General features: G+C 41.6%; 1 protein-coding gene across 7 annotated transcripts in view; it reads left to right on the top strand.

The window, feature by feature from the left end:
• Positions 1-24767, top strand: part of pde4d (phosphodiesterase 4D, cAMP-specific) — a 1272582-nt gene that overhangs the window by 912764 nt on the left and 335051 nt on the right. Inside the window, exon 1 of one of the 7 annotated variants that reach the window (XM_069924457.1) lies at positions 16432-16781. The exons of the other annotated variants lie outside the window; for them this stretch is intronic. Coding sequence (XP_069780558.1) covers positions 16540-16781 — 242 coding nt within the window. The 5' untranslated portion in view covers positions 16432-16539. Of the gene's footprint in view, positions 1-16431; positions 16782-24767 lie in introns of those variants that run through there. 7 annotated transcript variants of the gene reach the window in all.

Below are 24767 nucleotides of genomic sequence, written 5' to 3'. Positions count from 1 at the left end.
GTTAACCATGAAAAAGGATTCCAACCAAGGTTCAAACTATCCTTGTGGGTCACAATACCCAGATGCTGGAGCTCACGAACAGATTTTGAAACATGCTGAACAATAACAGAAATATTAATGGATACATCAGGAACATACGAGCAACATTCAGAACTGACAATGCCACACGTGGCTCCCTGTTTTGCTAACAGAAAATCCATGGCCATACGATTCTGTAAAGCAGACGGCAGAGAGTTCGTGACTAAGGTCATTAAGGCCCTGACTGACAGACAAAAGGGCAAAGGATGTCTCATTGGCAGTAGAGCTCATCAGATCATATAATTTGTGTACCTCTAGGGAAATGCGAATATCGTCATAACCTGGGATCAAGGCACCAAAGAAAATCTCAGCACCTGAGAGGGCACGTCAATGCCGAAGGACAGGGGACATACGCATAAGCGAGGGATGATCCTATAAACAGGAAATATGGTGTAGGTAGGGGATGGCATATGCCAAATAGCAGCAACCACCCCAGGTAAGGGGAGGCCAGGCATAGGCACAAGACCCACAAACACAATAGGTCCCATTCACAGGGTGCTTGGAAATAAAAGGGGAATATGCCAGACAATCACTGTATCCCAGTGCATTGGCAGGTCTGGCAGGGAACTTACAACAACAGACAGAGCCCTTAACATATTGGGAAACAATAAAATAGGGGGGTGTCATATTATAAGGGGGGGGGGGCGGTGTAGGAATATACCATCCTCAAAAAATACCCAAAATATCACTTTTAGGTACGCCTAACTTTAACAAGGTTAGAGAAAGGTCCTTTCTTGTCGGTCCGTTATTAGCAGCAGACCCTCCCTTTTCATCCTGCTTGTCTGATTTAACCTGGGTTGTACATGAGTGGATTTTACCTCCCAAATCTAATTCTTGAAGCTCAGATAAGGCGTGCAGCGCCTCAGACACAGGGTGCCCAATTAGCGGACTAGTTACGGACAGAACCAGTCACCGTATAGTGGGTTGGGCAGAACAAACCAATGTGGTATGCATTCCGGCCGTGAATATCTCTTCATCAGGGCTCCCCCCATGTACCCCCAGCCTCAAACGCCCTGCATACAAGGCAGAGGCCAGGGCCTGTTGACGAATTACTGCTATACCCTCCTCTGGGGTTCTCCAATTGTTCTGTAAATGTAAATCCCAATCTACTGGTGATGGGTATACTCGTAACAGGGCATCCCCTAGAGTGGCAAATAAGTAATCCACCTCTCTCCCTCTACCCCGCAGCTCAGCAGTGACCCAGATATCAGTAGTCAATGTTACTAATCACAACAGGGGTTAAATATACATTACCCCCTCCTTGTTCCCAAATACGCAGGAGCCAGGCCGCCAGAGTTTCTCCCGCCTTTTGCCTAAATCGATCTCCAATGGCAGCCAGCTCTTTTATAGAGAAGACACGTATCATTGACTTCTCTTGACCTCTGCTCCCACTTTGGCCCACAGGGTCCTTTGCCCAGTGGATGGGACGAGGCCTAGGCCTTCCCGTAGAGGGGATGGGCCTTTGAGCATAAGCAGGGGTTTGGGTACCTTCCTCTGGGTCCTCTAGTGAGATCAGGGGATCATCTACCTCTTCAATCTTGTCAGTTACATTCCACCACTCTCCCTCTCCATCTGTTTGGAAAATCCACTGCCTTACAGGGCGGGTGTGAACAGTGGGTGGAGAGGGTAGTATTTCAGGCACATGCTGAGGAGATTCTGCATTATTACCATGGTCATCATTCCAGATATTCCCGTCCCAATCATCAATTACATCAAGATCGTCGCCATTCCTTATCATGGCACGAATATGATGTGGATCGGGTTCTACTCCATGCCTTTCCTTATCTGCACAGAGCTGCTGCCGGAGTTTAATTTACGACAGATCGTTTGGACATGCTTATCCTCCCATTCTTTGTCTCGGTCCTGACTGGTGCAAACAATCTCGCTCATCATGGAACAGTGTTGTCGCATGGCTTCTAGCTCCTGCTCTAGTTGTTCTCTCTTGTGCTGGGATTCCACTTCTCGCTAAACTAATTCTGCTTCACGCTGAATGGCGCGGTGTAAGGCTGTGGCCAGCAGCCAAAAACCGTCCGTCAGCATCCCCTTTTTACGAGGAAATTTACTTTCTCGAAGGAGAGTGGCAACCCGCTCTCCCAGAGGCACACTTGATGGATCTAACTTATCATCCGAACTAAAGATAGGGTATTAGCCAACATGCCAAACCCATTGTCTTTGGAAGTCCATCCTGGAATCAAGAACTGCTCAGGGCTCACCTCTTTCTTTTGGCGAAACATCGCGAGACCAATCCTGCCGACTACGCCAATTGTCCTGGGTAAACTTGTACCTCTCACTTTGTTCATTTTAGATTGATCACAGTGTTTGAGCTACCGAAAGAAAATAGACACACATGCCGAAAACACTTCAGTTTATACAAATCTTTATTACAAATTCAAAAAGCTGATATCAAACTACAATATGCAAGCCCTTCCCAATTATACTTATCAATGCCTGGACTGGTCCCAACTGCCGAAGTGAGGCAACGACTGAACACTTGTAGTAGGTTGTCGGGGCGCCGGTAGCAGCTTCTCCACCTCCCCTGACTGGGACTTTGGCTGGACACTAGAAGTTCTTCTTGCTGCGAGATGTTGCCACCTCTCGGAGAGTCTCAAACTTCAGCAGTGGGACCATGGCTTATATTACCCAAAAACTGCTTACCCAAGCACCTATTCCCAGCACAGTAAGAAAGATAAGCGAGCAAGCTAGCATGCTAGGCTTCTATCGAATAACATAATTTTCAGCTTATCACTTTGAATACAATGGTTTATTTTGCATCAAGGCTAGGCCTCTGACAATCTGTGACCAAAACAAGCAGGAAGATTAAATGTTCTTGGTACACAGATGTCCTTTCATCAGATAACTGCATCTCTGGCCCCTCGGTGGAATTTAGCTTATGTCTGCTGATTCTAAAAAACAAGCAGGTTCTCAGCCTTGCAGAAGCAAAGGCTGCAAAAGTAAAAAACATGGTTTAAATCTTCCATTACATCATCTCCTTCAGTTTTACGTCACGGCGTTTTCTGGCATGGCGTAGGACATCCACACAATCACTGTAAGAGTGAAGTCTGGCCACTGTGGCTCATGGGTGCTCCCCTGGTATGCCCTCCTGTTAGGCAATTCAACACCAAACCCCCCTCTTTTACTTCAACGCTTTGCCAACTATAATCGAATGTTAAAACAGTGCTTGGATTGTCATTAAATAACACTTCATTAATACAATTTGCAGGAGCTCTGCTGGTTGCAACTTAATCCATCAGCCACTGCCCTTTTCTTGTCGCATGTAAGCTTTATGCTTAACGTTGCATGCTGTACCCTCTATCTTTATTTGTGTTTTTTTTGCTATACAGGATGGCTATTAATTGCTTTAATCTTTCCTTAATGATTTTGTTCATACTTTCAGTTTTCTGGTTGAATCACAAGCACACGAATGATTGAAACTAATGAGTTTGTTGAGTTTTGTTTATGTCTGGTTCAGGTCACATGGGAGTGAGGATCTAATATAGAGAACACCAACATCAAACCCTGATGATCTTTATTCCAGAACTCAGAAACTCAGATTATCAGAAAATTCACTCCTTTTGGGACACAATCTTTCTAAGATGCACATGTTAATATGGTCCTTTATGTGAAAATGCTCCATTCAGTGCAGCTAGATTTAATCTTGGATGTGACGTACAACAGGCACAGACTTTTTTAAAGAGTAATTTACATGATGAATCTCATGTCCTCAAGGTGTTCAGATGTGTTTCATTGCCATTGAAAGATTTTTGAAGTGTACTCGCTGTTGTAAGAAAAGCAGTGAGGAGACAAACATACACATTACCTTCATTCTTCCCAATCCTTAGCTGGAGGACATTGCAGTTCATGGTGAAAAGTAGACCGTGGACAGAGAGATAATAGAGGAATGGGAGGATACAGGAAATTTATGTCTCCTGGATACCATTTGTGTACATTAGGAGTAAAACATGAAAGTCTGCAGACAATATTGATGAAGTAAAAATACAGTGCTGGAGAAACTCAGCTGGTCAAAAGCCTAAAATGCTGGTTATGTATCTTTATCTTTGCCTTATAAAGTACACTGTTTGACTAGCTGAGTTTCTCCACCATTCTGTTTCTACATGTACATTAGGAAACTCATTGAATTAAAAATGTAAGTAACACCATAGTCAAAATGATGCTAAAGATTTTTAGTGTGCATTCAAGGTGGTTTCCAGAACAATACTCATCACACTCACTTCATTCAATAGTAAAATTGTGCATTTTATTTTGCTTTGAAATAAAATTTTAAAACCGTGTGTTTTGAAGTTAAAACTCTATCTATTTCTGTAGCGGCTTGCAATGGTAATAGTAAGAAATTAACTGCTACTGAATAATAGAAGGAAATTATATGTAAATTCACAGTTCAAAATAGGGCACCCTGTTAGTATAGCAGTTGGCACAACACTGTAACAGCACCAGCATCTACCAATATCCACAGGTGCCCAGTACCAGAGGTTTTATGTATATCTTATTTTCCATATTCCTCCATATAAGGTACAGTGTATGTACAATGTGTGCTTTTATGTTTATATATATCCACCCAACCCCAACCCACCAATTTTCCCTTGCAACCGCTGCAACGGTGTCTGCCTGTCCCGCATCGGACTTGTCAGCCACAAACGAGCCTGCAGATGACGTGGACATTACCCCTCCATAAATCTTCGTCCACGAAGCCAAGCTAAAGAAGATATAATATATTTATATGCACATATATATAAAAATATATTTTTAAGGTGTGTGAAGTGGCTATGAATGAAAATTCACGTACTACAGTATCCAGACCATGGTACACCCTAAAGTGCACTTCAAGTAATCACTTTTGGCAATGATTTGTATATAGCAAAAACAAGTCATTCTCATATTTAGAAATGCTGTCTGCCTTGTTCTGGAGACATTGATTTTAAAAAAATCATAGATGCTGGAAATACAGACCATCACTGGCATTTCAAAGACATTGCGACCATGCACAAAGCATAGGCCACCCATATTTTTAACATAGCTCAGCGATACTTTTATTTTCATTTATCTTGGTAGTTTCCAACATGCTAGTGTTATCAATGACATATTTACAATGTGAAAACCACAGAAAATACCAACAACTCATTATTTATATGCAGTCTTCACCTACCTTGCAGCAATGCACAGTTCAGAGAACAGAAACTGCAAACTACCCTCAAGGTGCACCTCAATTGTCACACAATCTCACCACATGAAAAGACTTTTCCTCTACAGCAGGATATGACATTGCACCATCCTTTTTTTGGCAATTTCAGTCTCCAGTTTCTATCTATGTGGGAAGCAAGTACTGCTTTTGCAGTCATAGTCATTTTCCAGCAAAAATTAGAGCTTTCCAACCACCTTAATCAATTTTCATTATGTTAATTGATGTAAAAGTAGGGTCCTTTTCACCAACAAATAATACCAGAGAGATTTTTTGAAGCCTACAATCTGTTTAGAATCCTGATTAATGTTTCCAAATTGAAAATTTTAACAGCCTACATTTGATATTTTTAATTTCCTTGCAGTAATAGCAACCAATGTGCAGACGCTGTAGAGATAGAATATTTTGAATACCTTGATAACTATCTATTTGAGAATAAAATGACTGTTTAGTAAGTCAGCTTTGCATTGACAGTGAGTGAACAAACATTTTGATAGAAAACTGTTGCAGTATCCAAAATAATTATAGTGGTTCTTTCCACGCCTGGTTCAGCGTCTAGAGTTTCTCACAGAAAGGATTCTTCTAGTTTTCCTTATCAATGTGTTTCTCCATTTTAAAAGAAAATGTTTCTGTTCTGATTATCAATGCCACTTTCAGCTATTTCCTTCTGTATGAAAATTGATATCCAAAATGTTTGTAAAATTCAGAGTAGGGTCTTGGGCAGCGCTGCCAACCAAAGTTATAGGATAGCTATAGATAGAAAACACATAACGGACAATGATAAATGTTTGGCTCTGGCCTTGGGTTTCATTCCAATTTTGCAGCACTGGATGAAGGCAATTGGAAGGAGCTGAACATTGGGCTGACATAGACTCAGTAGGGCTTGGAGAATGAGAACCTTGGATGCTGAAGAGATCAATGATTTGGGGAGGCTACAGTACTTTGCTTGAATTTTGGAAGCTGAATGAAAGAGTTCTCAGGTGCATAGTGCAGAGATTATGAGTTGTAACTTGCAATTCCTCATGTCAGCATGTATCCCACAGCCCAAACTATTAGGACAATGCTGATAATTCAATCACTCATCAATCTTTTGTAGTATCTGCATTTACACTTACAAAGCTAACACTTCACAAGATCACAAGACAAAGGAGCAGAATCAGGCCACTAGGCCCAATCTATACTAAGCTACTCTACACTAGTTCCACTTTCTGGCCTTTTCCCCAAATCCCTTGATACCCTCACTAATGAGATACCTGACTATTTCTTGTTTAAATACTCAAGAGATGTATCAGATATTAAATTGATAAGTGCCTTCTGGCATTTCAGCCAATCATGCACACTAATCTTACATCGGCATTGCCTTGATTGCTGGTAGCAGAGGTTGCCCTTCGCCTCAAGAGCTAGAGATTGTACTGTTACACTGAGCTCCTTGAAGATCTCGCCATGCTCCCATTTTAATTTTCTTGCAGTTCTATTTAACGTTTCCAAGCAATACTTCTGGAAAAGAACTTCCCCTTTTTACTGGAGTAAGTACAGGAATAGTTGGCACAGGATACACTCATATTTTAGCATGTGGGGGTTAATTTTCTTGCTTTTTGCTTCTGAGGCTGAATGTAGTTATTAAAAATGGAGGTGTTTAACCAACAAACTCCAATTATTTAAATGGAAAAGTGCATGAAACTTGTTTTTTCTTTGTTGGTTTACTTTTCAAAATTCTGATTCTGATCACTGTCTGAGGTTGACTCCCAACATTAAATGGAATTACTCAATAAAGTATTTGTTCTCCAGAAATACATTTTTATTCATACATTTTGGAAATATGTAGTACAGTGAGTCACAATGCATTATAAAAGCTATGTCACTCTATTTGCTAACAAATTTTCCATTTATCAGCAAAACATCATTGTTTCTTTAACACGAGTTCCACGAAAGTGGAGTGAGGAGGCTTTTACACAGGTTCCAGGTTTTCAGTATATAGACAAATGGCCTAAACTGTGGCCTTTCCCCATTGACTGTCAGACAGTTTGTGGCTGCTACACCTAACTTCACTGTATTCGTCAGCATATGGTGGTGGACCTTGAGATCCCCTGCTCTGCTTCAGTTGTGGGCAGCTTCTTTCAAATGGAGTAAAATTGCATCTTTCATCAAGTTGATAATCAGCTAGTATTTGACATTTGTCTCTGTGTGGCTCTCTGGGGACAACCTGAAAAACATAGATCCCTGTGTTCTTCTGCAATACACAACGAACCTCAAGAAAAAGCATTATTTCTCTTTCCAAATCTTCACGCTAAATACATATTCCAGAAGGAGATGGATCATAAACTTGACAGAAATTTATTTTCCTGTAGGGAGGTGTCTATTGACATTTATCATACTATTGATCTTGAAGTTGGCCAGCCATGTTAGACTTCAACCTTTATGTTGCAGAGGGCTGGGCTTCAGAGAAATCTGTCGTAATTGAATGCTGCTTATTATATGTATACAACAAAAAAAAATGAAAAATAAAAATGAAAACAAAAATAAACAATCTAAGGATCAAAAACAACTGAATTGTTAATCAAGCAATTTCAGCCATCAAATGAATTAGTTCCTCACTTACAGCTTAAGTGTTGTTAGTGAGGGTATTTCAGCATGGTTTTACTCCTGAACTTTGCTAATAGGTGAGCTCTGTTTTGTGGGGTGTTACAGAATGGGTTAATTAAATTATGACAAAATCTATCTTAAAAAGGTATAGATTGTGGCAGTTTAGTGGAGTTATTGGTTTAGGTACACTTCACAAACAGATATCTCAGTAACATTTCACAAATGACTATCATTTGAAAGGCAAGAGCTACCGAAGGTGGTGCTTTCATGTGTCTTTACAGTGACTTTGAAGAATACTTATGAAGACTTCACAAGTAGATGTTAATTAGACTGAAGCTGTGGAATATAAATGGACTATTGTCTTTAAAGGAACAAATGTCCAGGCTCAGAAACTGATTAATCTTTTGCCAATGCCAGCAGATACAAGTCTGGTTGAAGTTTGCTGTTCCAAGAGGGGTCATGTGGTTTTAGCAAACAGAGAGAAAAAAAACATGCTATTCTTTTTGGAGAGAGAAAGGGAGAGACAGTCAGTTTACAGCAGGAATAGGTGTTGGAAACTCCAAGTTTTGCAGACCTGCCTTAAACCTCCATTTGAAGACGGGTTTTGAGTTCTGAGTTCAGCCTATTCGAAGCCCTTTCACTCAATTACAAGAGGATGAGGCTAGTTAATGTGTTTCTTCTGAAATAGGGGTAAAAGAAGAACTCTCTGTGGTAACTTGGAAGAAGAGGTTCCTTTTGGAAAACCCATGAGGGGGAAAGTTTCTCCGGCAAGACACTGGAGTGGCTGATTGAGGGAGATCAGTTGCTGTGTGTCCAACAAACAACAAATATCTCTCTGAAACCAACAAAGACCTTATTTTGCGGTAACAATTTAAGTTAAAGCACCAGAGTCTGGTGAAGATCATAAATGTTAAATTCTGTGCAAAATATGAAAATTACCTGAACCAGTAAACTTGGAGAAGTGAAAAGTGAATGATTGGACAGTGAAACAAAGAACTTGCCTGAACACATACACATTACATACACGTGCACTTAGAATTAGAAGGGGGTTAATTTAATAGTAATAACTTAAATATTGATATTATTATGTTTGAAGAAAATTAAAGACATTTTTGTTTAAATAATCATTGTCTTGGTGAATTTCTGTTGTTGCTGGTGTTTTGAGTCCTCTGGGCTCGTAACAGGGGTATTACAATTTCTCTCCTGTCATAGTGATGACCACTCATCAAACTGTCCCTCCCTTCCAGTGTCTTGCATCTCATGCCAAGTCCTTCAATGCTGCCCAGTGGGATAGGTCAGCTGAAATTCCCTCTCCCCTTAATTTTCCACCATTTCAAATGAACACCTAACTGTTGGAATCTAGATGAGGCCTAGGTAAAATATTTCACGATTTAAAATTAGATCATTAGATAATGTTTAGGAACACCCTCCTTCCCCCAACCACCACCCCCCCACCCCAATCCTGGAAAAAAGTTAGTTTTTGAGAGTGGTTATTTGAAGCAATGCCTCTTCTTACCATTGCCACATTAAAGAGTTTTCAGCAAAGCCCATTGTGAACTGCATACCTATTGAGAGGCCAAGATTAACTTGGTACTCTCGTGATCTGATTGGCTTTACATTTGAATGAGGATCACATATGTGATGTAAAGCTATTGTTATGACCCAGAGGACCCCAAAACCCAGCAGCAATAGAAATTCCCTAAGACAAATAGTTACTTAAACAAAAGTCATTTTTAATTTTCTTTAAACGTAAAAAGTTTGCCAGGCTTTGGTGCTTGAAAGGTAAATGGTTACCACTCAGGAAGGCTCTTGTCGGTTTTCAGAGAGAGATTTGTTGCTCATTGGACACATACAAACTGATTTTCTTCAGTGTCTTGCCAAAGAAACTTGCCTATCAGGGTTTTCCAAATATTAACCTCTTCTTCTGCAGGTCACCAAAGAGTTCCTTTTTGTTTCCCTTATTTCAGGTGAAACACTCCAGCCAGCCATTTTGTCTTGTATGGACCACAACAGTTTTAAACAAGCTGCCAGCTTGCCATGCTGCAGAAACTAGTTCTCTCTCTCTCTCTCTCTCTCTCTCTCTCTCTCTCTCTAAGAGAAAGTTTGTTTGGTCTCCTCTCTCTCTCTCTGCTTACAAAACCACAGAACAGAAAACTGCATTCAGACAGATTGTAGCACTGGACCCAATCTCCTGAGTTCATTCATCTGTTGCTTTCAAAACAATAATCCATTACTCCACAGCAGGTCCAATTAACACCTACTTGTGAAGCATATATAGGCATTCTTCAAAGATTTTACAAAGGCACTTGGAGCCTAGACTGTCTGGCTTGAGCAGAGCTCTGGCGTTTTAAATGAGATTTGTTCTGTGAAGTGTTTGTGTTTGTTTGTGACCGACACTACCCCCACAATCTATCTCCTTCAAAAACATATCTATATAAAATATAAAATATGATATAATCTGTCCCACTATTTATACCATTATCCAGTGAACTGCCCCATCATCTTGTGAGCAAATACACTTGGCTAATTTTACTTAAAATCCATCCAAATATACAGGTCTAAATCTTTATCACGTATCCAGAATACTGGCAAAAGTATTAATGTTTATGTCCTGTAGTATTCCTGGTCAGTAGATAAGCATTAGATTGCAATCCCAGTAGGCATGAAAGTCCTTTGTTTAACCTAACCTTTAAATATTCAGGCAGCCCAACTCAACACTTTCATGACGTAATATTGCTTAATATGTGTATACTGCAACACAGAAATGAGCACAAAGTAGTCTAAGAATCAGAAATATCTGAGGTGTTGATCATGCAATTTCACCCAACAAAGATATGTAGATTGTAAACAAGGAACAAAAATAAATTAACCTTTATGGATGCTGTCTAATGCGAGCAAGTGAACTGACAGTTGATTAAGTCCTTTCAGACAAGCTGTGGGTTATGTTAGTTGATGTCAATCAGCAGTTGCGATACATCTGGAAATTGGATTTGGATAGAAATCAAGAAGCTCTCAGCTCTCTTTATCTCATGAAATAAAGGAAATTTGTAGTTCGCATTTCCTTGTGTTTCTTTTTGTGCCTAAAGCAATGATATATCGGAGGAATTTCACAATCAAGTATAGATTATGAAAAGGGACAGGTTTTCCGGTGGTAATAAGATAACAGGCTAAGACTATTTAACCCAGATCTCATGTAGTGCAAGAGATGGCAGAAAGAAAATCTACTCATATTCTGCTTCCGAGTGCTGAAAATCTTGCCATATTAAAGAAAGTAGAAGTCCGATGTGTTGCATGAGTACTGCAGGGTATTTGTCGTGTCGTGACCCTGCTTCTTTTTTAATCAAACCTCTTTGCTGGGTTTAACTTTTCATCAGCTTATGGCCTTTTATAGTAATTCTCCAGGAGTCTTGGGCTCTCATTATTCTCCAAGAGGCGAGAAACAAGTTCGGTTTCTGAAGTCTTACAGGTAGCCATATATTGTATTATGTTAGTGTTACTAAGTTACCCATTACAAGATAGGATTTTACTGCTAGGCAAAAAAAAAATGCTTACTTAATTCGTTTATACAGCTGCATTTATTCTGATAATCACCTAAAGCATTCTGCACTTTCCATAGTTTTTGATTATGTATTTGGTAAAATAAATGTAATTGTACATAACTTAAAATTCAAAAGGATTTCTGTGTATGGATTGCAACAGTGTTGTTTCGATAGTGGCACTTAACCTATAATTATCTGGAGAGTAATGAAATTGTCTACTCTACCTTAAATGCAGACTTCTTCAGTGACTGCTTCAGTTAGCAGTGCCTGTGAACCAAGTTCAATCATGAACTCTGATGCTGTCTGTATAGGTTTTCTCAAGTTTTCTCCCATATCTCATAGATGTGTGGGTTGATAGGTCAATTGGCCACTGTAAATTGTTGATGGTGTGCCAGGATAAGTGGTAAAACCTGGGGGGATTTGATAGAACTGTAGGGAGAAGTTTAAAAAATGGGATTATAGTTGGATGTGTATATTTTGTGGTCATTGTGGACTCAAGTTGAACGACTTGTTTCTGTGATATATGACTATGAACCGTAATACAAGTTTCTTTAAGTCTATACAATTATTTGGTCAAAGGAGGTTAGATTTTATCTCTGTGTCAGAAAGAAAGTAGATTCTAGGTTTAATTCATGACTCTAACAATCACTGGAAATTCTGCGTTCATTAATCATTGATATAATTTTGCTGGGCTCACGATGAGTGAATTGAATTGGCTAAAGACTGGTATCTGTGAAATTGGGGACTGTTGGAGGAGGATGAATGGGTCATCCACTCAGCACTTCTGACTGAAGCTTCTTGCAAATGCTTCAGCTCACTCTTTCCCTCTTGCTCTCCTCTTGTTGAGGATAGGGATATCTATGGTGCCTCCACCTCCTCCTCCAGTGAGTTATTCAATTGTCCGCCAGCATCCAAGACTGGATGTGGAGAGCTGCAGAGCTTAGATCTGATCCATTGGCTGTGCAATAACTTAGTTCCCTCTGTTGCATGATATCTGTGTTATTTGTTATGCTTGGGAGAGAAATAATTGTCAGTGCTTCGGGTCAGAATCCGTCATCACAGCCAAAATATTGATGATTCTCTTTCTCCCACGGGTGCTGCTGGACCCACTGACTTCCTCCTGTAGATTGTGTATTACATCAGATTCCAGCAGCTGAGGTCTCTCGTGCTTATCGTGTTGATGCTTCATTCTGAGGCATACTTGAAACAGCTCCTGGCATGATCTCCTGTGCTCTTCAGTGAAACAAGGGTGACCATGGATTTTATGGTAATAGTGAGTGGGGGATATGCCAGGCCATGATGTTGTAGATTGTGACTAAATACGGTCCTGCTGCTGATGGCCCTTAGTGCATCATGGGCGCCCTCAAATCTCAGTGTAAGGATGGTATTTCATTTCCACATAGACTGCATGGTGATCACCACCATGGAAAGTAGCTCCTGTCCAATAGCAATGATCTTTGGCACCCAGCCACCTATGTTGGACCTTTAAGTTCCCAACCAGAGAGCATTCTGCAGCTTTAACACTCTCAATACTTCCTGCAAGTGGTATTCTTCATGGAGCCAAAAGGGGACAGCAGGTAATAATCAGTAGAAAGTTTCCTTGCCTAAGTTTAAACTGATGTCATAAGGCTTCATGTGATCTAGATTCAAGGTTGAGGACTTCCTTTCTGACAGTATATCATTGTGCCATGATCTCTAAAAAGCAAGTCCTGATGGCTAAGTAGGACATATCCAGGGATGGAGGTGGTGATGTTTGAGACATACCAAATGATGGAGGTGGTGATGTTTGGGAGATACCCAGGGATGGAGGTGGTGATGTTTGAGACATACCCAGGGATGGAGGTGGTGATGTTTGGGACATACCAAATGATGGAGGTGGTGATGTTTGGGAGATACCCAGGGATGGAGGTGGTGATGTTTGAGACATACCCAGGGATGGAGGTGGTGATGTTTGAGACATACCCAGGGATGGAGGTGGTGATGTTTGAGACATACCAAATGATGGAGGTGGTGATGTTTGAGACATACCCAGGGATGGAGGTGGTAATGTTTGAAACATACCCAGGGATGGAGATGGTGATGTTTGGGACATACCCAGGGATAGAGGTGGTGATATTTGAGACATACCCAGTGATGGAGGTGGTGATGTTTGGGACATACCCAGGGATGGAGGTGGTGATGTTTGGGACATACCCAGGGATGGAGGTGGTGATGTTTGAGACATACCCAGGGATGGAGGTGGTGATGTTTGGGACATACCCAGGGATAGAATTGGTGATGTCTGGGATAGTGTCTGCAAGGTATGATTCCACAAGTATGATAGTGTTGCCCTGTTGCTTCATCTGAGACAGCTCTCCCAATTTTGGCACAAGCCCCTGAATGTTGTTAAGGAGGACTTTACAAAGACAATTGGGCAGTTTTTGCTGTTGCAGTTTCTGATGCTGGGTCAGTTCCAGGTGATTGATTTAATCTTTGTTTCTTTGTGGCTTTCTAGTGGTTTATTACAAATGAATGGATTGCTAGATCATTTCAGGGGGCAGTTAAGTTTCATCTATATTACTGTGGGTCTGAAGTCCCATGTAGATGAGAAGAAAGTTCTTCCCCTTTGGAACATTAGTGACTAATGGTTTTCATGGTCGTCATTACAACTTTCACTTCTAGAATATGAATTCAAATATATCAGAAACTGCCATGGTGGGATTCGAACCTTGCTCTTTTGGACTTTGCACTGGGCATCTGTAATGGAAGATTTAAACCGTGTTTCTTACTTTTGCAGCTTTTGCTTTTGCAAGGCTGAGAACCTGCTTGTTGCATATGAATTAGCAGACATTATCTAAATTTACACTATGGAGCCCAGGGATGCATGAATCAGTAGACATTATCCAACTTCCACCATGAGGCCCAGAGATGCAGTTGTCTTTTGTTGGTCGCAGACTGTCAGGAGACCTTGAAGATAATTAAATCATTTGTTCAAAGAGATAAGATCTGAAGTAAACAACTTTTGGGTAATATAAGCCATGGTCCCACTGCTGAAGTTTGAGACTCTCCAAGAGGTGGCAACATCTTTCAGCAAGAAGAACTTCAAGATTCCAACCAACGTCCCGGTCCGGGGAGGTGGAGAAGCTGCTACTGGCGCCCAGACAACCTATACAAGTATGCAGTCATTGCCTTGCTTCGGCAGTTGGGACCAGTCCAGGCGTTGATAAGTATAATTGGGAAGGGCTTGCATATTGTAGTGTGAATTCAGCTTTAGATTTAGTAATAAAGCCTTGTATAAACTGAACTGCTCTCGGTGTGTGTGTGTCTATTTTCTTCACCTCCCCGGACCGGGACGTTGGTTGGAATCTTGAAGTTCTTCTTGCTGAGAGATATTGCCATCTCTTGGAGAGTCTCAAATTTCAGCAGTGGGACCATGGCTTATATTACCCAAAAGTTGTTTACTTCAGATCTTATCTCTTTGAATAAATGATTTAATTATCTTCAAGGTCTCCTGACAGTCTGCGACCAACAAAAGACAACTGCATCTCTGGGCCTCATGGTGGAAGTTGGATAATGTCTACTGATTCATATGCATCCCTGGGCCCCATAGTGTAAATTTAGATAATGTCTACTAATTCATATGCAACAAGCAGGTTCTCGCCTTGCAGAAGCAATGGCTGCAAAAGTAAGAAACACGGTTTAAATCTACCATTACAGTATCCAGATATAAAATGATTGCATCACCTCCCTACCAGATTATTAGGTAATGGTCTCCTTCCACTGCTGGTGGAGGGAATTCTGTGTGTTCCCAATGAATGGCCTTGAAGTTCTCAATGTATTTCCAAAATGCACCTTCTCTACCTGGAGAACAAGTTCAAAACCAAACCCGAGTCAGGATGTTATACTTATTCAAGGAAGCTTTGAGCACATCCTCAAATATATTTATTTTTCTATAATATCCTCCCAAGAAAGAGATCTGAACAGAAATGTTGTTTAGAGAGTCCCTTGCAAGCAACGTGGCCTGCCCATCATACCCTGCTGAGAGTAACCAAGGTGTAAGTGGTGGAATATGGGTAGGAACAAGATGCCCACGTTGGTTGTCTACCTTTCCCATGAATTTGGATGATTTAGTGGAAATAGTTTTGGTAGTATGTTCCAGTGCTTTCAAATGCCTGCTGAAAATAATCTAGGAATCACTATCTTCTTTCTTTGGCTTGGCTTCGCGGACGAAGATTTATGGAGGGGGTAAAAGTCATAATATTCTATCATCCATTTGAGCCTGCAAATGGCTTGGTCTTAAAACATCAAAGAGCTTTTAACCCAAAGACTAAGATTTTGTTTGATAATTTTGGGAACCCAAGGTGTGATCAACTAATAGCCACATTATTTTTTCAAATTTTCTTCACCAGTTATTGACCAACCCCCCACCCCACCACTCAAAGTGGAGAATGAGCTTTCAGGTTAGAACTGAAACCTCAAATCCATGCATTGTCACCACAGAGAATTACTGCAGAAACATTGGAAGGAGTGCACTACCACAAATGACCTACCACAAATTTTCCACCACCTGTCCAGTGAGCCACCATCTATCCCATCTGTGGAAAAGCCTGTGATTTCCACATTGGCTTCATCAGTCACTTCAGAACCCACAAAAATGAAATAGAATCGAGACACCTTTAATCATGAGGAGAAAAGAAGAAAATGAAGCAGACGATGACGAAGAAGAAGAACCAACTATTTTAGAAACCTTAATTCAATAGAAACTCAAAGAAGGCTTGGATTCTCATAAATTGTGTATGTTGATTTTATATTTATTTGCATATTTAAAGCATTTCAACAAAAGTGAAATGCTACTCAACTAAAGCTTTGGGAACATGCCCAAATGCAACTTCTTCAATTGCTTGATGCTGTAATTGCTAACAATGGTTCATTGACTTGCTTCACTTCAGGCCTTCCTTTGGTATGATTTTGTTCCCCTTCTATGACGTGCGAGCTTGTTTTGCAAGGAGTGGTTTGAGGAACAGACTGAATGCCAATTCGTGTTGTTTGTCAGTAACAATACTCTGTTGGCTGGGAAATATTTCTTGTGTGAAGTTTCCATAAAATTTCATCTTGCATATTCTGTGTCAAAGAAGGACACAGCACAGAAATAGGTCCTTCAACCCAATGAGTCTGCATCATCCATCTATTTACACTAATCCCACATCAATTCCACTTTTCAACTTCACACATTCTCACCATCCCACCCCAGGATTTTATAATTGGCCTACGCACTATGGGAAATTTACAGTGGCCAAATTGCCCACCAAATGGCATGGCTTTATGATTTGGGAGGACAGTAGCGCACCTGGAGGAAACCCTGGCGAACACATGGAGAACATGCAAGCTCCAAACAGACAGCATGCATGGTAAGGATTGAACCCAAGGTTCAACTGTATTAGCTGTGCCACTCTGCTATATGTGCTCTTTCTGATTAGACAAAGATCTGAAAATTGTTATGATAGCTTTAAATGAGGTTGAAAAGATTTATTTTGGAAGCAAACATTGCATAAGTAGGCTCCAGGGCCTGCATATTCGAAGCCAGTACATGCATAAATCATGGTAAGGCACTATTTAACTGCTTTCTTTGACATTGTCTTGTTCCATTTTGACTTTAAACAGAGTTGCTTCTGACCTGACCTGACATATAAAACTACTCCACAATCTAACCCTTCCCTCCCTCACAATACGTAACCCTTCATTTCTCTTACATCCTATGCCTATCTAAGAGCCTTTTAAATTACTGTTGGATCAGCACTACCCATGGCAGTGCATTCCAGGTATCCACCACTCTCTACCTCTGACATGTAAGATGTGCAAAAGTTCCTCGAGATCTCACTGAAATACAAAACTCTTTAGAAATGCAGAATGGCAAATAGAGAAATAGGACTACCATAAATATGTATGTATAATGCATTTCGAGTATAATGCGACCCTCCCACATTTTTGAGGGGAAAAAGGGAGAAAAAATTTACCCTCGTGTATAATAAAACCCCCCTCCCCTCGCCTGCCCAATTCAGGCTTCTATCTCTGATCCCCCACCCCCACCCGATTCACGCTGCCATCTCTCTTCCCCCTCACCCACCTGATTTGCGCTTCATGTATAATGCAACCCCCTATTTTGAGCTTGAATTTTGGTACAAAATTTTTTTCATTATACACGCATATTTACGGTATAATGTTCCAACCAACATCACTATGGTAGGAACGATGAAGAGACAACACAAAAGAAAAGAGACTGTCCTGAAGGGAGTGCAGGATAAGGAACCTGAAGGCATTGAAAGGATGACAGAGAAACAATGGGTGAACAAAGAAAATATATTTTGGGGCACGAATACAAAAGGCATTGAATAGAAAGGTAGTGAAGTTACGCTGAATTTTTATGAAACATTCATCTGGCCTTAACTGGTGTAATTCTGGTCACCATGTCGCAGGAAGGAAAAGTCTATGAGACTGTTACTTAGAGTAAAGATTGATAACATGGATAGATAATCTGGGACTCTTTCATTTGGAGAAGAGAGGTCAAGGAGAGATTTGATGCAAGTATATATATTTCAAATTTACTTACCGCATGGTAGAAGCTGATTTGAACCATTTAAACATGTGCTACCCAAATGAACCTACAACCTTTTATGTGGGAAGGTAGGGGGAATTTGGAGCACCAGGGGCTTGGTCAAACAGTGGGAGACTATTCCCTTTGGAGGAGGGTTGAGGACCTGAGGTCACAGTTGTAAAATAAAGAGAAATGGAAATAAATCGACAAGTGCCAAAGAGATTTTGCAACTAGAATCTGGAATGCATGGCAGTTGAAGCAGAGGTGGATTCCATTATAACTATCAGGAGAGAAATGAATATTGAAGAAGAATTTGCAAAGCTGAGAAGGAAGATGAGATGTTGGAACAGGCCAATGAGTCTGATGGAGAGTTGGAGAGGAAATGATGGGCCTAAACCATTCTTTGATTCTGTGATTTATTAGTGACATAAAATGTTACTTTCCCCTCTGTGAGGTTTTATTAAATTGACATGGTTCTCTGTTGTTTTATGATAAATGTATGATTAATTATAGTATCTGAATTACAATGTCTGACCTAACATCATAAAACAGTCAAGCTTCCAATCTTGTTCAACATGAAGAGTGGAATTAATAATCGAAGTAATGTGATTAGTTGATTTTGTGTCAATATTAATTTTGGTAGTTGATAATTTATTTTATTCCTTTCTACGTGAATCTTCTTCTAAATGTTGAGCAGATGGTGTTATACTGGTGAATTCCTACGTTGCACCAATTTTTCATCCCACTTATAGAGTATATGCTCAGGTATCTTCTCCCCTATTTAATCTCGCTCTAATCTGGTCCAATCTGGTTTTTCCCTTGTTTGATAAAAATCTGATAGGTAACCCTTCCTTCAGAGAATGGGAGAGAAAAGGGATCAAAAGAATAGAAAATTGTTTTTCGGGAAATAAATTATTATCTTTTGAACAAATGAAGGACAAATATAATATAACTCATGATACAAGGTTTGCATACCACCAACTGAAAACCTACTTGAAGGACAAATTGGGAAACAGTCTGAGGTTACCAGAAGGAAGCAATTTTGAATATGTGATTACAGATACAATGATAATTTAAAAATTTATAACAAACATGTACATCAAACTGCAAGAAAAGGAGAACGAGGAAGCAAACTGTAAACCTAAACAAAAATGGGAACAAGATCTAAACATAAAGATAAAGAATGAAACATGGGAAAAGCTATGCTCCGGAAGCATAAGAAATACAATAAACACGAGGGTACGCATGATACAATATAATTGGTTACACAGACTATACATCACACCCCAAAAGTTAAATAAATGGGACCCAACAGTATCAGACAGATGTTTTCGCTGTAAAAAGGAAACGGGAACAACAATACATGCAATTTGGACATGTGAGAAAGTGGAAAAATTTTGGGAAGATCTAAACCAGATATTAAATAAAATCACAAAAAGTAAATATACCAAAAAATCCAGAGATCTTCCTTCTAAGTAATATAAGAAATAAAGAATTTGGACTCGATTTGGATGGAGCACAGAAAAGATTTATTATGATAGCCCTAGCTGTGGCAAAAAAATGTATTATGTCAACCTGGAAATTAGAAGACAACTTGAGAATACAACATTGGTACATAGAAATAAATAAAAGTATTCCATTAGAAAAAATAACATATAATTTAAGAAATAACATCACAATATTCGAACAAATATGGGAACCATACATGAAATACAATAGAGAAATCCTACCATGAACCTCCACCACCTAAAATGACAGAAGGAGAAGACAACAAAATGAACTGACTCAGTACATAAAAGTAAAAGATAAAAATTTCTTGTTTATTTTATTAAGTGATGACATTGTTTAACGGATTTAATGTATCTTATAGATTGAACTTTGAATAAATGGGAAGGGGGGAGAGGGATGGAGGGAAGAGAGGGGGGAAAGGGGAGAAAATGACTGTATATATTCAAGAGAAAAATGTCTGTATGTATTTTGGTCAATATGGTTTATTGTGTAAAAAATAAAAAAAAAAATTAAAAAATTATAAAAATATAATCGAAGTAATGCTTTATGGAGAAGTAAAGACTTCTAAAATGTACTGTGGTTTGTGTATGAATTTTGGAGGTGGACTTACTAAGTGAAATCAATATTCGATTGTTTAGAGAACTTGACAAGTTGGATCAGATTTTGATTTTACAAAGTTTAAAGCAGGATCTGTGAGCATTAACATTGGTTGATATATGTTTTGGCATATTGGATTGCTGTAAATGCTTTAGAATTTGCTTACTCATTTATCAGGGGTTGAATTTGAAGTGTTAACTTTCTGGAAAGTAGATGCAAACTAAATGATTGTGGAGACTCACCTAAGTATGTGCTGAATCAGCTCCAAAAGTCGCAAGTGCGGCACAGATGTCAGCCGTCAGGAGGATGCTGACTGCAGAGCAAACTGCGGTCACTTTCGCCCCTGTTGTGTGCAAGGTTTCCCAGCATTGGGATTTTAAAATGCGCGCGTGAAAAACCAGTAAAACTTTTCGAACTGGATGCTATTCGAGTAAGACTTCTTTCTCTCATCACCACACAGCGCGACTACATTGGTGACCATAATGGGCCGAACAGATTTTGGACCCGACATGGACAACACAGAATGCAGTCTCTCTCAAACTGCCTTCGTTTTGGACGGCTCAGCCAGTGGTCTGATTTGAGCAAGCTGAGAAACAATTTCAAATCAGACAAAGAGTGGCGGACACCAGCAAGTATTATTATGTGGTAAAAAGCGCCCTCGACCAGGAGACGACAGGTTGCATAATCAATTTCAAGCAGCACCCACCAGCTAACGACAAGTACGAGTTGATTAAAGCTCTCCTCACCCAAACGTTCAGTCTCTCTCACTGTGAACGAGCTGCACGGCTACTGCACATGGATTGTCTGGGGAACCGTTCACCATCAGCATTAATGAGTGACGTGCTGGTACTGGCTGACAGCTATAGGCCCCGCATGTACTTTGATAATTTTTGGGATCCCAAGGTGTGATCAACTAATAGCCACTTTACTTTTTCAAATTTTCTTCACCAGTTATTGACCAACCCCCCACCCCACCACTCAAAGTGGAGAATGAGCTTTCAGGATAAAACTGAAACCTCAAATTCCATGCATTGTCACCACAGAGAATTACTGCAGAAACATTGGAAGGAGTGCACTACCACAAATGACCTACCACAAATTTTTCTGGAACTGATGTCTGAAGACAACCGCCTCCTATTAGCAGGCAAGGATTTTAGCAACCCCCGCAGGGTGGCCACCCGCGTGGATGTTCTGCGGCATGCAAAGCAACAGGGTGGGGGTCCAATCACAATTAGTACTGGATAATGTTCGAAGGCCCAAGCTCCGCACACCCCAGCAGTGAAGCAAAACACAGCCAACAGAGATGACACCAACATGGATTCTTGGTGCTTCAACCACAAACAGTGGGGTTCTGGAGCACATGGCTGCTGACGTCCACATGCGTTTTTGTGAAATGCCATGGCCAGCTGTTACTAGTGGCTGCGGCAGCTGGACACCATGGACAGCCTGATCTATGTTTGGGACAGGCACTCTGGGTACAGGTTCTTGGTGGACGCCGGGGCCGAGATCAGTGCCCTCCCTCCTTTGGGCCACTATACATGGAACAGGAAGGGAGGGCAACTACTAACTGCAGCAAACAGCAGTACCCTATGTACATAGGGTACTCGATCCGTACCCCTGCAGTTCAGGCCCAACAGATTCACCTGGACATTCACCCTTGTCAAGGTGTCCCAACCATTGCTTAGGGCAGATTTCCTCAGAGCCCACTCCCTACTGGTCAATGTGAAGGGGAGACGGTTGGTGGATACCAAGATGTTCCAGCCGCTCTCCCTGGGAGATGCCAAACTGCCCGGCCCGCACCTAGACTCTGTGACACATTCAGAGAACGCATTTGCAAGCATTCTGGCGGAATTTCCAGACATCATAAAGCCACAGTTTTCCCGAGAGACATTCAAGCATGATGTGGCACATCACATCTCCACACAGGGATTCCCACTCCATGCCCAAGCCCACAGATTGCTGCGTGGCAAGCTCCACCTGGCAAAGAAGGAGTTTTGATAGATGGAGGAGACGGGGATTTTGTGCAGATCTGACAGTCCCTGAGCAAACCCACTCCACATGGTGCTTAAGGCAGCAGGAGGCTGCAGAAAGAACAACGATTATAGAAGGCTAAATGACACCACCAATGCGGACCTTGCTCTGTACCGCATTTACAGGATTTCACTGCCAACCTGCATTAGGCTTGCATTTTCTCAAAGATAGACCTCATCCTCAGATACCACTAAATCCCGGGTACATCTAGATGACATTTCTGATTGCGCCATTCGGACTCTTCGGGTTTCTCAGAATGCCTTTCAGTCTGAAAAACGCGGCACAGACATCCAGCGATTGATGGATGCAGTGGGGCAGGACATGGAGTTCATGTTCATCTACTTGGATGACATACCCATCGGCAGCCACTCCCATCGGGAACACCTTAAACACCTACGTCTGCTATACCACTGCCTACATGATTTTAGGCTCACAATAAACCCCGCTAAGTATCCATTTGGGTTGTCCTCGATTGACTTCTTAGGGCACCTCATCAGTTGCCACGCCGTTGTTCCATTACTGACAAAAGTTGAAGTCATCCACCAATTTGCCAGGCCCATCTCGGTGAAAGGTCTCCAAGAATTGTGGGGTCTGTTTGCCTATGGCAGCTTGCATTATGCAACCTCCATTTGGTCTCATGCCCAGAAAGACTAAAGAAATCACGTGGATGCAGGAATCAACAGCAGCTTTTGAGAAGGCTATGTTGAACCTTGCGAATGCCACACTCCTGGTCAACCCCCGTATGGTCGCACCCACAGCCTTCGCTGTGGACACCTCCAACAGCTAATGGAAGCCCCTGGTGTCCTTCAGCAGGCATCTGGAGGTCAAATACAGCACCTTCAACAGGGAGCTGCTAGCCCTGTGTCTGACTGTTTGGCACTTTCGGAATTTCTTCGAAGGAAGAGAATTCACCATCTTCACTCTCCACAGCCCCGAACCTTCACCTTCACCAAAATGACAGACCTGTGGTTGGCCAACCAACAGCACCACCTTTCTTGTATCTCAGTGTTTTCAACCTCAATAAAGCACATCTCCAGTAAGAGCAATTTGGATGCTGATGTGATGTCACACACCTCAGTACAGATGGTGATGCCCTATATCCGGGGGTAGATTACGTGACACTGGATGAGGTTCTGCACCAGATTCTGGTATACAGGACTGCGGTCTTGGGCTTTCACCTGGAGGACATCGCCATCAGACTAGGGGGGTCCAACACTCCTTTGTGATGTATCTACAGGTCAGCCTCGACCCATCATCCCAACCATTTGGAGGTACTGTATTTTTGACACTCTGCATGGTTTTTCCCACCCCTCCATCCAGGCAACCATTCACCTTATAGCAGATCGGTTCATGGGGCACGGCCTCCACAGACAGGTCAAGCACTAGGCCAGAACTTACATGGACTGCCAAATGACCAACGTGCAGCAGCATGTGAAGGCCCCACTCCAACCTTTCCAGGCTATACAGCAAAGATTCAAGCATGTGCACATGGACATTGTACATATTCATGAGGTGGCCAGAGGTGGTTGCCCTCGCTGACCCCTCCATAGAGTAATGTACTAGGGCCCTAATTTCCACCTGGGTGGCATGTTTTGGCCTCCTGGCTTACGTCACCTCTGACAGGGGCGCACAGTTCATGTCTGCACTATGAACTATGCTGTCACACATGCTGGGAATCCAACTCCACCGTACAACATCCTACAGTCAAATGGCCTGGTCGTGCGCTTCCACAAGCTTTTAAAGACCACCCCTGACTGGGTAGATGAACTAGCCTGGGTACTGTTTGGCATCCTGACAGAGCCCAAGTTCTTTGTTGGTGGAGTTGGTATAGAGCACCCCCTCATGGTACCCAGGGAGTTTGAACCCGCATCTTGCTGGCAGGAGGATGTGCTATTGAAATGCTCATCGAAATGCGTGAGCAGTTCGAAAACCTGGCTCCGATCCCAATGGCCCGTCATGGCACTATGACACTCTTTGTGGCCAAGGACTGTGAGTACGTCTTTGTGAACAGAGGAGCACACAGACCTCCTCTCCAGTAGCCCTACAAGGGACCATTCAGGGTGGTATGCCACAATGGCACAACTTCCATTCTGGACATTAGTGGGCACAAGTAGACATTTACTATCGACTGCCTCAACCCAACACACCTGGACCTCAACTGACCAGCAACAGGATTTGCACCACAAAGATGAGGGCTACCACCAAAACAGCTGGCACCAATGCAGCCACTGGATGTCTCACCTCCTATCATCTGTTCTTGGGGGGGGTGGCCATGTGGCAACTCACCTAAGCATGCACCAAAGCGGCTCCAAAAGATACAAGTGTGACGCAGACATCAGCCTTTGGGAGGATGCTGACTGCGGGGCAAACAGCGGTCCGGAAGATGATGGTACTTCCGCCCCTGTTGTGTGTGAGGTTTCCTGGGAGTAGGGTTTAAAAATGGACACAGAAAAACCAGTAAAACTTTTCCAACTTGATGCCATTCAAGTAAGACTTCTTCTTTCTCTCATTGTGACACAGTGCAACTACATGCTAATATTTAATAGGCTCTGGATATTGAGGCTCAGGTCACAAGAACATCATGACTAGACAGTCCATCTGCACAGATGATTGCAGAAGAGAATTCATCAATGTTTTTCAGAATAAAAGCATATTTGATGTTTGC

This window comes from Narcine bancroftii, chromosome 3, assembly GCF_036971445.1.
Source record: "Narcine bancroftii isolate sNarBan1 chromosome 3, sNarBan1.hap1, whole genome shotgun sequence".
NCBI lineage: Eukaryota > Metazoa > Chordata > Chondrichthyes > Torpediniformes > Narcinidae > Narcine > Narcine bancroftii.
The sequence above is the reverse complement of the archived record's forward strand: the minus strand, read 5'-3'. Positions and strand labels throughout refer to the sequence as shown.